This window comes from Miscanthus floridulus, chromosome 11 (assembly GCF_019320115.1).
Source record: "Miscanthus floridulus cultivar M001 chromosome 11, ASM1932011v1, whole genome shotgun sequence".
Lineage (NCBI taxonomy): Eukaryota > Viridiplantae > Streptophyta > Magnoliopsida > Poales > Poaceae > Miscanthus > Miscanthus floridulus.
The window spans coordinates 81,886,344-81,901,402 of NC_089590.1; the positions used below are offsets into that span (position 1 = coordinate 81,886,344).

At 47.5% G+C, this 15,059-nt stretch overlaps 2 protein-coding genes across 2 annotated transcripts; one reads left to right on the plus strand and one right to left on the minus strand.

Annotated features, from left to right (window-relative positions):
- Positions 1-1,777: 1,777 nt before the first annotated feature.
- Positions 1,778-4,305, minus strand: LOC136493588 (late embryogenesis abundant protein At5g17165-like). Its single transcript, XM_066489687.1, has 2 exons — positions 4,071-4,305; positions 1,778-2,384 (listed from the first exon to the last, which is right to left on the minus strand). Exons 1-2 carry the CDS (start codon positions 4,154-4,156, stop codon positions 2,108-2,110), a joined length of 363 nt encoding a protein of 120 aa, XP_066345784.1. The 5' UTR covers positions 4,157-4,305; the 3' UTR covers positions 1,778-2,107.
- A 4,794-nt stretch (positions 4,306-9,099) lies between these two features.
- Positions 9,100-10,658, plus strand: LOC136493589 (large ribosomal subunit protein uL11z). Its single transcript, XM_066489688.1, has 2 exons — positions 9,100-9,687; positions 10,413-10,658. Exon 1 carries the CDS (start codon positions 9,185-9,187, stop codon positions 9,683-9,685), a length of 501 nt encoding a protein of 166 aa, XP_066345785.1. The 5' UTR covers positions 9,100-9,184; the 3' UTR covers positions 9,686-9,687; positions 10,413-10,658.
- The last annotated feature ends 4,401 nt before the right edge of the window (positions 10,659-15,059 follow it).

A 15,059-nucleotide genomic window follows, 5' to 3' on the forward strand; every position in this document is an offset into this window, starting at 1 on the left:
AAAGTCTCCATAGGTGTAGGAAAGTGGAATTTACTAATAACTAGCACAATGCTCTAGCGTTGCAACAAAACACAATATGTCTTGAAATCGTAGTTCATACTATTGTTGGATAAGAGTTGCTCTAACTCTTATGAGCACGAATACAAAGTCTGGGTGGACACGGATGGTATAAGGGCAGGGTTGTCGTTTCGGATATGGATTATATTTATTGACATGTGGAGGAAGGAGGATGGGCCTCAGTTCAGTTTCTAGAAGCGGCGGAAGAAGAAATTTTCGCTTCTTTGAATCTTTGATATTAGATATTTAAGAAATAGATGGATAGAATAGGATCAGAAAAATTTTAACTGAAGTGGATTTCGGTTGGTCTAATAGCCTACCACGTGATTGATTAATAAGCAAGCTATAATGTTTAGAGGTAATAGCTGGTGTGGGCATGTGGTGGGCAGACACTACCTGGATTTGGTGTTGATAGGGAAGAATACTTTGGCCAGAAATATGTTCGCATATATCGATAAAACCAAACCAAGAAAATTGTTTATGTACCCGTCTAAAGATAGCTCATGGTACATTGAAACTTTATGCCTGTAATTTAAAAATTCGGTGGAATCATCCAGGATTTTGCCATTTTGAAACCATGCTTTGCCGACAAATGATTGCTTACCGATAACACATAGAAAAGGTAGGTTTTAGACATTCTGTGAACCGCTGCAAGTGATCTGATTCTTGGGTAGCTAGCTGTTCTACTATAACATTTGGATTTTCCTTACTTCAAATTATTTTTATAAATAGTTTATTTCTTTGTTTTATTATATTGGTCAACTCTCCATTTGTACCCGTTGCATCCATCTATACTATGTATAGATATCATTTGTATATATGTTTCTTAGCGTAGAAGCTATTTCTTTTAGATGATGGATGAAATTCTAGCTTCAGAATCCTCTTCTAAGAATGCATCATGGTACACTTATTATAAAAATATAGAGACTCCTCCAATTTGTAGCTCGAGTAGTTATTTGTCATGATTTGTTCCGTTGAGTCAGCTCCTGAGGTGCTGTTTAGTTCTCAAAATTTTGCAAATTTTTTTAAGATTTTCTGTCACATCGAATCTTTGGACACATGCATGAAGCATTAAATATAAATAAAAAATAAAACTAATTATACAGTTTAGACGAAATTCACGAGACAAATCTTTTAAGCCTAATTAGACTATGATTGGACACTAATTGTCAAATAACAACGAAAGTGCTACAATACAATTTCCCAAAAAATTTCGCCAACTAAACAAGGCCTGACTATCCATCTGCGCACCAATTAGAGCAGAAGTGGAACCAAAGCTTTTTTTTTTTTGAGAATGAAGGGGGGGGGGGGGGGGGGTTTGTCCCAACAGGATCCTCACTCATATGGGGACCAAATATGGAAGTGGAACCAAAGTTGAAGCCATCTGATGAGAAATGTTACGCCATCTGCTAGTTAATTGAAGTTGTAAGGAACATATCGAGATGAGACATTCTGGCAGAGAACATGAAGGGGGAAAACACGGTGTGGGGATATTTGGTTTAATCTAAGTTGCTGGATTATTATAAAGTCTAGTTTTTTGTATTAATAATCTCAGTAACATCTTGATCCTTTAGGCGAGCATAGTGGTTATCGACTATGGGGACGTTCGGCTGGTGTGAATTTCAGCCGGAATTCACTGTTTATGGCTGAAAATCTACTCTCTCACAGATTCCTCCAAACGAACAGGCCTATATATGAACTGCATGATGGTGACAAAACATGCACAAACCAGTGACCCAAGTACTTATAACACTGAGAACGACACCGGCACATCACAGGCACACATCTCCTGCTTGTTCTTATTACAGGCACGAGCATCACGTTGCTACTATCCATGCCTGATACAACTGTAGTACTATAAAACCAGTATTATATATACTTATATTGATAATACTGGTATTAGCACAGCCACACTGCTATCAAGCACTACTAGTAGTAGTATAATAATACCGTAGTGATAAGCAGGGAGCCCAGCTGAGCAGAGTGATAGGTGTATCAGCGCCAGGCTCTACTTATCAGCAGTGGGCTGGCACAGTGCCGCGCGGCTCACTCAGGCGACGGGTGGCGGCTTCTCGACGTCCTCGAGCGGGCGGAACCACACCTTCTGGTCCAGCACCGTGCCTCCCGCAGCATTCGCGGCGGCGTCCGGCGCGCCGCCAGCGGCCAGCTTGGGGTCCACCGCCGCCGGGCCGAACACGCCGGTCTTGGGGTGCGGGCTCCAGTACTTGTCGGGGTTCCCGGCGCCGCCGATCACATCGTCCGGCACGAACGCCGGGCGCACCTGCTCCTCCAGGTTCTTGTCGTACGCCGAGGCGTGCACGGCCCTCCTGCACACGGAAACAAGCCACCCAATGATATTGGTGAACACCCGTAACAAGACTACAAGAGAACTTCAAGATCCGAACGGCGACAGAAAAAAAAAATCCCAAAACCTCAGCTAACACAACGGCGCCATGGCATCAGACAAATTGACGCAGTAACATTCGCATCACGATCGGAGTTCCACGCAAGGCAGGGCTGCACGCGCAAATGGGGAAGAGGACACGCAGGCTCTTTTCCACTGACACAAGCCGGCTGAATGTTGAATCAACGAACAAGCCGGTTGTACGAGAAAAATACTACAATAGATACAATAGATTCCAGTGGATAAATTCAAACGAACAGGACGAAGAGCCAGGGGAGGCCAGGTGGCCGGCCCCTCCGTCCCTACTCAGGCACTCACCTCCACCGCGTACCGTGATACGTCCGCTACAACAGAGCCACGGCGCGTCGGACACCGTCCGATGGGCGTGTTAGGTGTTACAGGGCCCCAGCGACGGACGGCCCCGATCGGTCGTCGGCCCGCGCGCGCGATGGGATCGAAAGGGAGAATCGTACGGACCGGACGCGAAAGAACGGCCGGTGGGGCCCAGCTGACGCGGATGCTTCACGTCCTGGCCCCACCGTCATACGGAGGAGGGGGATCCTTTGAGTGAGAACCACCAAACCAAGCGAGCCATGGCAGATCGGTCGGCAGCGGGAGTGATGACTGGCCAGTGGCCACTGGTTAGGGTGGAGCGACAACTACCGCGCACCAGGCCCATCCGCCCCCGAGAACTTTTCGGAAAGCGATGGAGGTGGGTGGGTCGCTTGCTGCGCGGCTTGACGCGCACGTCCTGCGTGCCTCCACTGCTCCTCCTCATCTTCTTTGTGTGGGTGCGCCATGCCCTGACACTGCCAGTGGCCACTGGGAGTGCCGGAGTGGCGTCGCGTTGGCTTTTCCTTCCTCCCTCGCAGAGGCTGACGGACAGCCTTGCAGATTTGACAGTCTGAAGTGGGCTGAACGGCAGAACAAATATCTACCTGTGGAAAGCGCTCGATCAATTTCATCTTAAGTTCAGATAAATATAGAAAAAAAATCAGATTCAAAAATATTAATGTTTTATGTCTATTGACGTATAAATGTTGAGAATTTTTTCAAGCCTAGGCCAAACCTTAAGATTACTGACCTTTTGATGAAGACATGACTACAAGGATGATGGATCTAGCTTCATTAGGAGGTGCAAGGGTTTCTAGCTTTACAAGGATGATGGAAGCTCAAGGTGAAGTGGCACTGCTGCCAGGCTTTCAGTTCCAGGTGCTCCCCCTCGGCCCCTCTATTATCGTGTTCTACGGTCAGAGGACTAACAAAGCTGTCGATGTTCCCAAAGCAGAGGGTTGCCATATCTTGTCAGAAGATGATAACCCTTCTACTGTTGCTAGTAGATTTTCTGCTGGGCAAAATCTTGCCACTGAATCAGAGTTATCCACAAAGCTAAGATCCTCCAAAATCGGAGGAAAAAAAAGGTGCAGTGAGCTGCAACCTCAACCTCTGCAAGCACTGTCCCGAGCCTACTCAAAGCAAACAGATGGCTCTGCTACAACTACCACGAGATCTTGGACGAACTGAACAAGAACAAGCATCCTCAAACATAGTACTAGCAGGTGAACAAACACAGAATCACAGGGCAAGCCGAAACCGCGTGTCTCAGTACCTCGGGGAGGCGGCCTTGCCGCCCAGGACGCGGCTGACGAAGCTTCCAGCGATCGCCCGCCCCTTGGAGCTAGCTGCTGCTGCCATGCAAAGACCGGCCGTTCGGGAGCGGAGGGGAGGCAAGCGGGGCGGAGGAAGTCACCACAGCAACAGTGAAAGCGCTGTGCCTCGGCGAGGTCAGAGAAGAGAGGTTGAAAGGGTGCGGTGGGTTTTCAATTCCGTGGACTCCTTGCTCCCCTACCGGCTGGCCCTTTTTATAGCGCCCGGGCCCGCCCCCCCCCCCCCCCCGGGGGGGCCTGCAGCGTGCGCCGTGCAGGCACCACCGAGCAAGCCAGGTGCAGGCACACCGCCGTACAGCGCCTGCTATTGCCATTGGCTGTTGCTTAAACAAAAAGGCGACGGAGTTAACGGCCATAGCAGCACTTGACGGCAACCTTTGCCGCTCCTGATCGGAACGGCCAGCTGTGCGTCCAACTACCTACCAACGGCCAGCGGCATCGCTGTCCGGAGAGGGACGTCGCCTTGGGACCTCCATCAACGCTGGGCCGTCTGATCATCAGATCATTTGTTGCTTCCTCCTACTACGAGTATCATTGCGCGGCTTTTCTTACCCCCTGAAAGGCTGGAAATGGTGCTATCCATGTGCCATTTCTTTGATGTCAAGTGTGCTTTTGTAAAAGAACTGCTAATAACTCGGTTTTGTACCTGATCGTGCGGGCTAAAATGGCACACGTATGCAGCATTGTTTGTTTCGCCGTAGTGGTTTATTGTTAAGGAATCACATTATTCAATGCGTGACAGGGAATGGGAGGACGGTTTGACTAGGAGGCAGCGGAGAGATACTGCAATATCAATTCCATGCGTGAGAGTGGAAATTTCGCTTGCCAATAATAAAAGGAAAGTGATTTTCTTGACGACCTCCCCGGTACTATACGAGCGTATGCTTTGTTGGTGACAAGCAGACATGGATACATAAGGGAAGCTGTAATTCGTCTAAGAAGGTGTTTGTTTTCTTTGCAAAGAGCTACGGTTTGCCGTGGTAAAAATCCCTCTTTCTCTTCGTCCTTCACATGTTTTCCTCGTCCACGTCAAACTTGACCCCCTCTTTGTTAAAGGCTCGCTTGGAAATCTTCAATTGCAACAGGAAGTCTGACCGTACGGTGGTGGATAGACGGGTGATGAACGGTAACCAAGTACTTCCTCCGTCCGAGTGGAATGAGAGTACTGTTTACCTAGGAGTCAAACAATTTAAAATTTAACAAAGTTTAGAAAATATCGTCATGTTTAAATCTTCAAATGCATTTATTATGAAAATATGCATCATGAATAATCTAGTCATAGTGTCATACATCGTAATTATTAGTAATTTTGTATATATTTTTTGTGATGATTTTTTTTTTGTATATTTGATCAAAATTAGAATTGTTGACTTCTTAGGAAGTGGAATTTCAGTCCTTCTAGAATGTAGGGAGTGCAATGTCCACTAAAGACTAACAACACATATCATAGGGTAAGCTCACGATTAGGACAACTCCAAGGGTATTAAAAGAGCTAGCTCATTGCTCATAGAATATTTTATTCAATGAAAAATAGGGAGAACGAATGATAAGCCAGCTCTTCATTAAAAGCTAAACTCACAAAATTTTTCTATGATTCATTTGTCTATGTTTACACATTTTTCTATGCTAACATGTTTAGATTACTCTTATATATATATATATATATATATATATATGAGCTAGTAAATTGACTCTATTTCTGAGAATGCTCTTATATTAGTATTGACAACAAGGTGTCTATATATAGTGGCTTTGTCAATCTCATGTTCTGTTAACTCATTATCTCGAAATTACTAGGGCCGTGTGCGTGTGCGTGTGCCTGTACGTGCATGAACTGTACTATGATTTGGAATAAAGTAAGAGCATAATTAAAGGTGTTAGGAGGAGACGTGGGAGGTAGGGGAAGAAAAGGGGGAAAATTGATGGATCCAAGGCTAGAAACTGTGGGCATAATCTTTTTATAATTCAGTGCTGTATAGCGTCCATATCATCGAAGTTCTAGACTACAAGCATTACAAGTACGGTGTCTTTTTCATTTTTTTGTTTTTTAGAAAAGGGGAGGTCAGATCTGGATCAACAGGTACCAACACAATTACACAAACATAAAAGACAAGAGTGTGTACGGGTAGCCACCATTAGCATAAACCTACGAGAATCACGGGCGAGATTCGAGAAGCCGGCGTATTATTGAGTAAAAGAACAGCCAGTGGCCATATATTGCTCATTTGCTCGTTGCTCGTAACAAACAGGGCCAAATAGCCAATGAGCTCGCCGGATCTCGTCGCCGTTGCGGCGCTGTGCTGTGCCCTGTGCTCTGAACTGTACCGTAGCGAGTAGTTTAGCAGTGCGGCTGTGCGGGCATCAGAATATGCCGTTCCAGATGCTGGATCAGCGCCGACCAATCCATCTCCCCGCGCCAGGCGCGTTCCGCGTCGGCCCACACGTGCCGTCCCCGTGCGCGTTCGGTCGGACGGGCGCCGTGGATCAGATTGACACCGGTGCAATGGATTAGGTGCGGTGTCTGGTTATTACTATTCTAAGCTCAGGGAGCTACTAACTGACTGCAGTGTCCAAACAAAACAACCCTCCTATCCCTCCTTTCTGTTTTTGTTGACCCCAGAGCCGGGGCTTGAATCCTTGACAGGTTATTATTGTTCTCGCTGAACTCCTGTTCGGTTGTTCCGGAAGAGGCCATTCCAGGTTTGAAACTGTTTTTCCGTAGTTAAGATTTGTGAAGCAGAACGTTCGGCGGGAATTAATCTCAGATTATCGGAATTAAGGGGATTGCTATAAATCCAGGCGCCTGAAATTTGGATTTTTTTTCCAGGCGACCATCTCAGCGATTGGATCAAGATCCAACACCCCAGCTGATGCAGCCCCCTGTTCATCTTCTTCCTGGACCGTCTTGCTGGAGGGGACCGAGGAGGAGGAGGAGCCGCCGCTAGAACACGTGGGAGCAGGGCACGGGGCGCGACGCCCCAGCGGGCGCGTCGGGGAGGAGACACTGCCGCCGTCCGCCCAGATCTCAGGCGTTTGAGATATAGGAGATGTGCGGAAATTAATATCAGATAACCGAAGGAGGCCTGAAGGAGATGCCGGAACGAAAAGAACGGCAAAGCGTTGGACCGGCATGGTGCACGCAGGAACAGCCGCAGGCCTCCGTCCACCGTCGGCGACGTCATTCTATCTGCAGGAGCTGGCAGCAGCCGTGTTCCGTGCGTCCGAGGACAAACAAATGCCATCCTCAGGATAAGCACCGTGCCGGAACAAGTCACGTACGCAGCGCAGGCACACTCTATCTTATTTTGTAGGAGTACGTAGATAAGAGTATGCAGCTGCAGCCGTCCCTCGTCGTGTCGCGCCCAGCACAAACCGCCACCGGCCGTATCCGTAACGCGCGCGTGCCTGCCATGCCATGCCATGCATGTGCCCATGCCCCGTGCGGCGTAGATAGATGAAAGATGATACATCACGCGCGCACGAGTACGAGACCCACGCCCATCCAGGTGAGGTCCTTTGCTCGATCGGTTTCTTCAGGGGAAGTGCTTGCTCGAAATAATAGAGTTGGGATGGGATATTGTGCGGCGGCAGCAAGTGCGGAACCAGATGCGGCTTGTACGGGTTGCGCCTGGGCCATCCGTCGTCGTCGGGTTCCATGCATTTCCGTCCCCCACAAGTGCGGGGGAGCGGCGACTCGGAGCGGTCGCTACTTGGCTCCCTGCACTGCCGCGATCATCATGGTTCGATATGCAATCTGAAACCAAAATCAGAGCACACGACTAAAAACTGTACGCATGGCGAAGTGCAGGCTCAGCTTTAGAAGACAAGAATAAGGTTCTGTGGTGTTGTGGAGGGAGACGTGGTATGTCGTCGGCAGGGAGCGACTTGGAGAGACAAACGGAGGACGAAGAAGATGAGTATCGGATTGGAGGTGCCAACGTACGAGCACATTTCCACGACGCGATTCCTTTGCTGGGATGTTTGGTGCACCGGCCCCGTTGACAACCACTTGCGCAGCGCCCCCGCAAAAAGCCGTGCCGTGCAGCGCCGTGCCACGGCAACGTCACGACACGAACGCGGCACGACTCGACTGGGGGATGTCTGCGTCCCTTTCTATGTACTATTTGTACTAGCATATAATAATATACAAGTAGGTATTATAGGTAGATGTTGGCAGGGGGCAAGGATAGGAGAAATTGTGGAAGGGAAATCAGACGAACAGCACAGAATTTAGACGAGGAATGATTGAGTGCTTGAGAGTTTAGAGTTGTTTACATGAATCGTGATACACCTTCGCCGGCCGTGAACGTACGTATTTTCGCCGTTTCGCGTCTACGCTTTGAATCGCAGCGAGGAAAATACCACTGCATCGTGCCGCAGAGTTTGAGCTTTGACACAACCGCGCTCGGCACGTCAAAGTGCGCGGCCCGGACCACCGGCCATGGGCGACGCGTCCTGCGTCGTCAATGTGATGATCCGGTCCGGTCGTGCCACATTTTCCTTGTAGAAGTATGAGGTCGACGCACGTGTTTACGAATTACGAGTTGATGATGCGGATGTCTCCTGCCTTCTCTTTTCTTCTTTCTCGATTGAATGATGTCTGGATGTGGATGTCTCTTTATTACTGGGCCTGACAGACTGACATTTTGCACAATGGCTGCTCTGCACACGCCAATCTGTTTGCCCGTGGGCAGGAGCAGTGCAACACGCATTCGATGGGTAGAAGCAGACCGTTTAACGCCAATTCGGCCCAGAGGCTGAGAAGGGCCTAAAGCTCAACACAAAGGCCATTCCAATCTAAGGTTCTCAGTGGAGTTGGTCATCTGCCTCCTCGTATCAGCCTAAGCACCTGCCTAGTTGGGTTTCAACTGGGCCTCTCAACTGCCGCAGAGGCCCAAACCATCAGCCACCGCGAAACGCAGCCAAGCTGCACTATAAAGAACGCGAACCGCTGCCAACCGAAACGCTACGGCCGCCGCCAGCCTCAAGCTCCCAAACCAAACCCTACCCACACCCGCCGCCGCCGGCACACCACCAGCAAGCAGCAGCAGCAGCCATGCCGCCCAAGTTGGACCCGTCTCAGGTGGTGGAGGTCTTCGTCCGCGTGACGGGAGGCGAGGTGGGCGCGGCGTCGTCGCTGGCCCCCAAGATCGGCCCGCTCGGTCTCTCCCCGAAGAAGATCGGTGAGGACATCGCCAAGGAGACCGCCAAGGACTGGAAGGGCCTCCGCGTCACCGTCAAGCTCACCGTGCAGAACCGCCAGGCCAAGGTCTCCGTCGTCCCCTCCGCCGCGGCGCTCGTCATCAAGGCGCTCAAGGAGCCCGAGAGGGACCGGAAGAAGGTCAAGAACATCAAGCACAGCGGCAACATCAGCCTCGACGACGTCGTCGAGATCGCCAAGACCATGCGGCCCAGGTCCATGGCCAAGGAGATGGCCGGGACTGTTAAGGAGATCCTGGGGACCTGCGTCAGCGTTGGGTGCACTGTCGATGGGAAGGACCCCAAGGACCTGCAGCAGGAGATCGATGATGGTGAGGTCGAGATCCCCTCCGCTTAAAGGTGAGCATCCCAGCTCTTCATTCGCACTCCTGTTCTTTCATTGATTGCTCTGTGGGGTTGCTAAAATTTAGACGAGACCAATGTTCAGTGTTTTAGATTCAGTGAGCTGCGTGGATATGCCAAATGAAGCATTGATTTCTGTTTAGATTCTGGTATTGCGTTGCGTTTGATTTTGTAGGTAAAACTCGAAACTTTATCAGGCCTGATAAATCACACTTTCTTTTAGTGGTTAGTGAATAGTGATACACTTTATATGTCTTTTGGGAGGTCTAGATTGCCATTCTAGTTCAATTCTGTGATAGTAAGTATTTTCCGCCTATATTTTTCACTAGGCTAGTTACATTTGCAGCACCAGCAACTCTAATTTCTCTCTGTTGGCACTTGGCACTCAGTTTTTGGCTGCAAAAAAGTTATAGCAAACTGGCCTTCTCAATGCTTTATATTCATCGTCATTGAAGATATATCCATTTGTATGCTTCATGGTCTGATTATTGATATTTCGTCAAATCCTTTGCCTGCTTATAAATGTTTGAATCATTTTCATTGCATCCTGTTTAACAGTAATGTGTTACACAACTGAAGTTCTTTGTAGTATGTGTGTTGGTACTTGGTAGGCTCGTAGGTACATTCTTGTTTTAGGCTTTGGTTGATGAATGTCTATTGTCTTTTTTCCACTCAAAGTCTTTTGCATGTATTTATGACTTTGCCATTTGTTCTCGATGCAGGCTATTCAACTAAGGGGATCATCAGACGCTGTTGAAGTTGTGTTTTGTTCCAAAAAATGCTGTTTATGTACCTCACCGGATCCTCCAGCCTATATTTATCTTGCACTGGTAGTTAATCATGTGATAGGACTTAAATATTGCTACCCCGCATCTAGGTTATGTTTTAAGCATCAATGCAACTTGATCAGTACATCCTGTCCTGGTGAAAGTTTCATATTCCAATTTTTGCTCGGAGACCCCTTACAATTTGGGATTGTTTTTCCTCGTTTCTGTTAACTTTCTATGAAAATGAACGGATTACTGTGATTTTTTTAATTACAAAATTTACGATTAGCGATCATCTTACTCTTTCACCGACCGTGCAGACAGCCTTCAGTTTTAATGTGCAGATTGTAAAACAACACATCATAATATTCTATCGATCCTTTGTTTCTCTTGTGAACACCATACAACCTGGCCCGACCACAACAGTACAAATTGAGTTGATTGAAAGTCTCACGATCCTGACTTTTGAGTCTCCGATCCTGACTGATTTGAGTCTTTCTCCACTGTCCGCCGTTGTGTCCCTTGAGCACAGACGCGCCCAAGCCGAGGTCCTGGAGGCCATCCACCTCCGCCCCATCCGGAACCGACGCCGGAGACTCCTCCCTCGCATGTTGCAACCGTACGGCTTCCACGCAGCCGGCCACACTGTCGGGGTGCCTTCAGCTGCGCCTGCCGCCTCGCGCAGCCTCGACAGGGAGCACTACGCTTGCGCCTGAGCGTCGTCGTCACTCGTCACCCTCCCTGGTCCGAGAAGATCAGTTCGTGTAGTGCAGCATTGAAGATGCAAGTGATGCTTGTTTCAGTGGGAGAAAGGGTGCTGCTGTAGTTTTAGGACAATAAATAGTAGATTTGTTTTAGTAAATTGCAAATTGTGACCGCTCAGAGGCTTTGATTAAAGAAACCCTGTCACATAGTTGTAGATGTAGTTTTGCAATTATTACAGATTAGAGCATCTGCAACAACTATCTATCAGGCCGTACTGTAGATGTAGTTTAGCAATTATTACAGATTAGAACATCCTCCATTCTCCAGCAACTATTTATCAGGCCCTTTACTCTATTCTTGTCAGTGGAGGCCCAAAAAAAAAACCTTCAGTAGACTACCTAGGTCTCCTAAATTTATTCGCCCTCTAAATTCAATCTCACTAGTCTAGAACTCTTGTTGGGCCAACATGTGGCTAACTGGCTAAAAAAATAAAAATTCTTTCGCCTATTTCCACTTTGCGGCCGTCGCGGGGAGGAGGACGACGCCACCTTCTTCCTCGGCGGCGGAGCTTGCCTCAGTTGGATCTGGTACCTCGCTGCCCCCGTCGACCACCAATCCCTTCGTATGTTTGGAATAGAAGAATCCTTTCGAATTGAAACCTCTATTTTTCGTATGTTTTTTCTTCATTCCAAACAGAACCTAAAGGTGAAATCGTCTAAGAATCTAGCATTACACGAAGCGTTTTACTTCGTGATGCCTGCATGCATGAAGATGGATAATGGACAGCGACGCTTCTTGTTTCTTTGATGGGTTGCGCTGCTCGTGGTCCCTCTGGGGTAGGTGCTACGCCTGGCGCTAGGCCGCGGACATGCGTTAATGTACTGACCTGCGGTAGGGGGAGCCCATGCGAGAACTTGCACCATTTCTATTGATTAGGAGAGGTTGAAGATGTCGAACTCCTCCGTCACAAGGTTGAAGACGTCCTTTTAGTCGCCACTTGGGCCAGCGAGGTAACGGGCCTTTCTCATTTGGATTCATGAATGTTATACTGTGTTTTAGCATTAAAAAAAACACATTGATTTTTTCTCTCTCCCTCTCCCTCTCCCTCTCTCTTTCACAAAAAAAAAAACACAGAAATGTCTTGCAGAGGAAGGCGAGTGAGTTCTCCAAATATAGCTTCAGCCATATGCTTCATCGAAGATGTGAATGACTGCAAGCATCTGATAGCAGTCTCGACAATGTTCGTGCTCTCTGACAATCGTAGCATCAATGCGAGAGCAAAACTTCTCGTTGTCATCTTGCAATCTTCATAGAGAAATTCAAGCGCGGCCTCCACACCAGTTTTATGATCTGCAAGGTAGGCCTCTCCTTCTCCTCCTCTGCGATCTGTGATTTATCCTTCCATAGAAAAAATTTATTTCTTGTGATCTGTGGATCTGTGATCTTGTGATTTGTGATTGTCTAGAGGTAGAAGAAGGCTAGTAGGTAGAAGAAGTCTGGAGGCTAGAGGTAGAAGGAAGGTGGAGGTTGTTGGATCTTAATTCTATGGTGCAAAAAAATTTATATGTTGAAACTATATAAAATATATGGTTGTGTGGTAGACCAGACTCTTTCCATTTCCACCTCGCCTCGGTTGCTGAATGCCACATTTGCCAATAGGCCAAGCCAGAGCGTTTGAAATATACCGGCCTTCTTCAACCATTGCCGGTTCCATTAGCAGCATGGCAAATGGTTTCTCTAGACTTCGTTGAGGGATTGCCTTTGTCCAACGGGAAGAATTGTATTCTTATTGTGGTTGACAAGTTCTCCAAGTACAACCACTTTGTCCCTCTTGCTCATCGTTTTACAGCTCTAACAGTGGCCAAGTTTTTCATGGAAAAGATATATGCCTCAATCCATTGTGTCTAATCGCGGCCGAGTATTTACCAGCCGTCTTTGGCAAGAGTTTTTTCTTAGCGAAGTTCTGGTACAATACATCTTGGCACTCGGCCCTCGGGTTTTCTCCTTTCTGTGTGCTTTATGGTCAGCAGCCCCAACACTTTGGCATGAACTGATTCAGAGGTTACCCAACCGCCGTCGCTCTCTGACTGGATTCAGGAGAAGGCGACTATCTCTAACGGTGGAGACTCCTCCCTCACAAGTCACAAGTTGCAGCCGTACGGCTTCCACGCAGCTGATCCACGCCGTCGGGGTGCCTTCAGCTGCGCCGGCCGCCTCACGCGGCCTCGGCCGATGGGGCGCCCCTGCCACCACCCCTGCCGCAAGAGGGAGCACGAGGCTTGCTACGCTTCCGTGCTCGCTTTGCGTCTGAGCGTCGTCGTCACCCTCTCTGGTCGAGAAGAAGATTCAGTTTGTGTAGTGTAGCCTTGAAGATAAGTGATGCATGTTTCGGTGGGAGAAAGGGTGCTGTTAGTGTTACTGCCGGCAGAGAAGTTGTAGTCTAGTGATCTACACAAGATTACGGTGCAGAAAACACAGACATTCAAGTTCAGTTTTGAGACAAATATGTATGCAGCAGTAGATTTGGGGTACATGTGGCGAACTGATCAAGAAATAGTAGATTTGTTTTAGTTAGTAGCAAATTGTGGCCATTACAAGTTCGGTGTTTAGAGGCTTTGATTAAAGAAGCCCTGTTACAGAGTGGTAGATGTAGTTTTGCAGTTTTTACATATTTTGGAGACCAAATATTATGAGAACTTTGAAGGTCGCAGGAGCAGGAGCTACAGAAAGTGACAGAGTTGTGACCGATCTGTGTTCAGTAAAGCAAGAAAATTTGATTTTTTGTGACAAGTCAGAGATGCGCTGCAGTTAGAGAGTTGAGATACATCAAATTATTACGGGAGAAGGCATGTACTACCTCTGTCCTGAAAAGAATACAACTATAAATTACGTGTCATGAAAAAGTAGTTCACGTTTAACTAAATTTCTAGTGAATAATATTCATATTTATGACTTTAAATTAATTTATTATAAAAATACATTCCATATAAATCTAATGGTATTTCTTTGGTATCATAAATATAAATACATTTTTATTTATAATTGGTTAAACTTAGAGTACTAAAACATGGACGTTGTGCTAGAATTATATTCTTTTTTACGTAGGTAGCACGTAGATTGCAGCAAATAATCAGACAAGTGAGAAATATACGCCGGCACAACCGGCAGGTCAGCAGAGGTGGCTGGGCAGCTGGCAGCGTGCGAGTGGAACAGCACGTGATGCTGTCGTCGACATCTCTCTGCTTCTCCTTGGAGCAAATTTCGTAGGAGCAAGCAAGTTTTCTCTCAACTAAGGTTTTTTTTTATAAGGTTCTCTCAACAAGGTTGCGTACGTACTGCTTGCGTAGTGACTTGGTGCTCCAGGCTTTGTGCAACCGTGGAAGTTAATGAATGAAAATATGAAATGCAACCTGCTGAATATTCGATAATTCGTGGAGTCCCAATCGGGGCCGTTCCTTTCGGTTCGTCACTGTAGAGTGTATAAAATAATCTGCCGGCCTGCAGTGACTTTTCGCTTAAGCTTTGTCTACTCAGAACCTCCTGTGGTTCATTATTTTGCCACAGAATTAGATAGGAGCAGGCGCGGATCTAGGGGTGGGGTGGGTGGGGACTCTAAGCCCCTCCTACCATCTTCATGGCAATAGAGCCTCTCCTAATTTTTTAGACAAGAAATAGAGAAATGAGGAGCTCTGGAGGTTGAATATGACTTCAGTCCTCTCTTCCTTTAAATCCTAGATCCGCCACTAGATAGGAGCAGAAGGCGGTGGGTCAGTGAAAATAAAAAGGCAAAATTGGTCACATGACACTGAAAGTGACCTCTCTTTGCTAGCGAACATTGAAAATAATCAGATTTACAGAAAGACACTATATTTCTTGTCAAATTTGCTGACAGACACT

Coding starts and splice junctions, on each gene's coding strand:
- LOC136493588 (XM_066489687.1), bottom strand. CDS start 4,156: ATGGCAGCAGCAGCTAGCTCCAAGGGGCGGGCGATCGCTGGAAGCTTC. Junction 2,385..4,070: donor GGCAAGGCCGCCTCCCCGAG/GTACTGAGACAC, acceptor TTCCGTGTGCAG/GAGGGCCGTGCACGCCTCGG.
- LOC136493589 (XM_066489688.1), top strand. CDS start 9,185: ATGCCGCCCAAGTTGGACCCGTCTCAGGTGGTGGAGGTCTTCGTCCGC.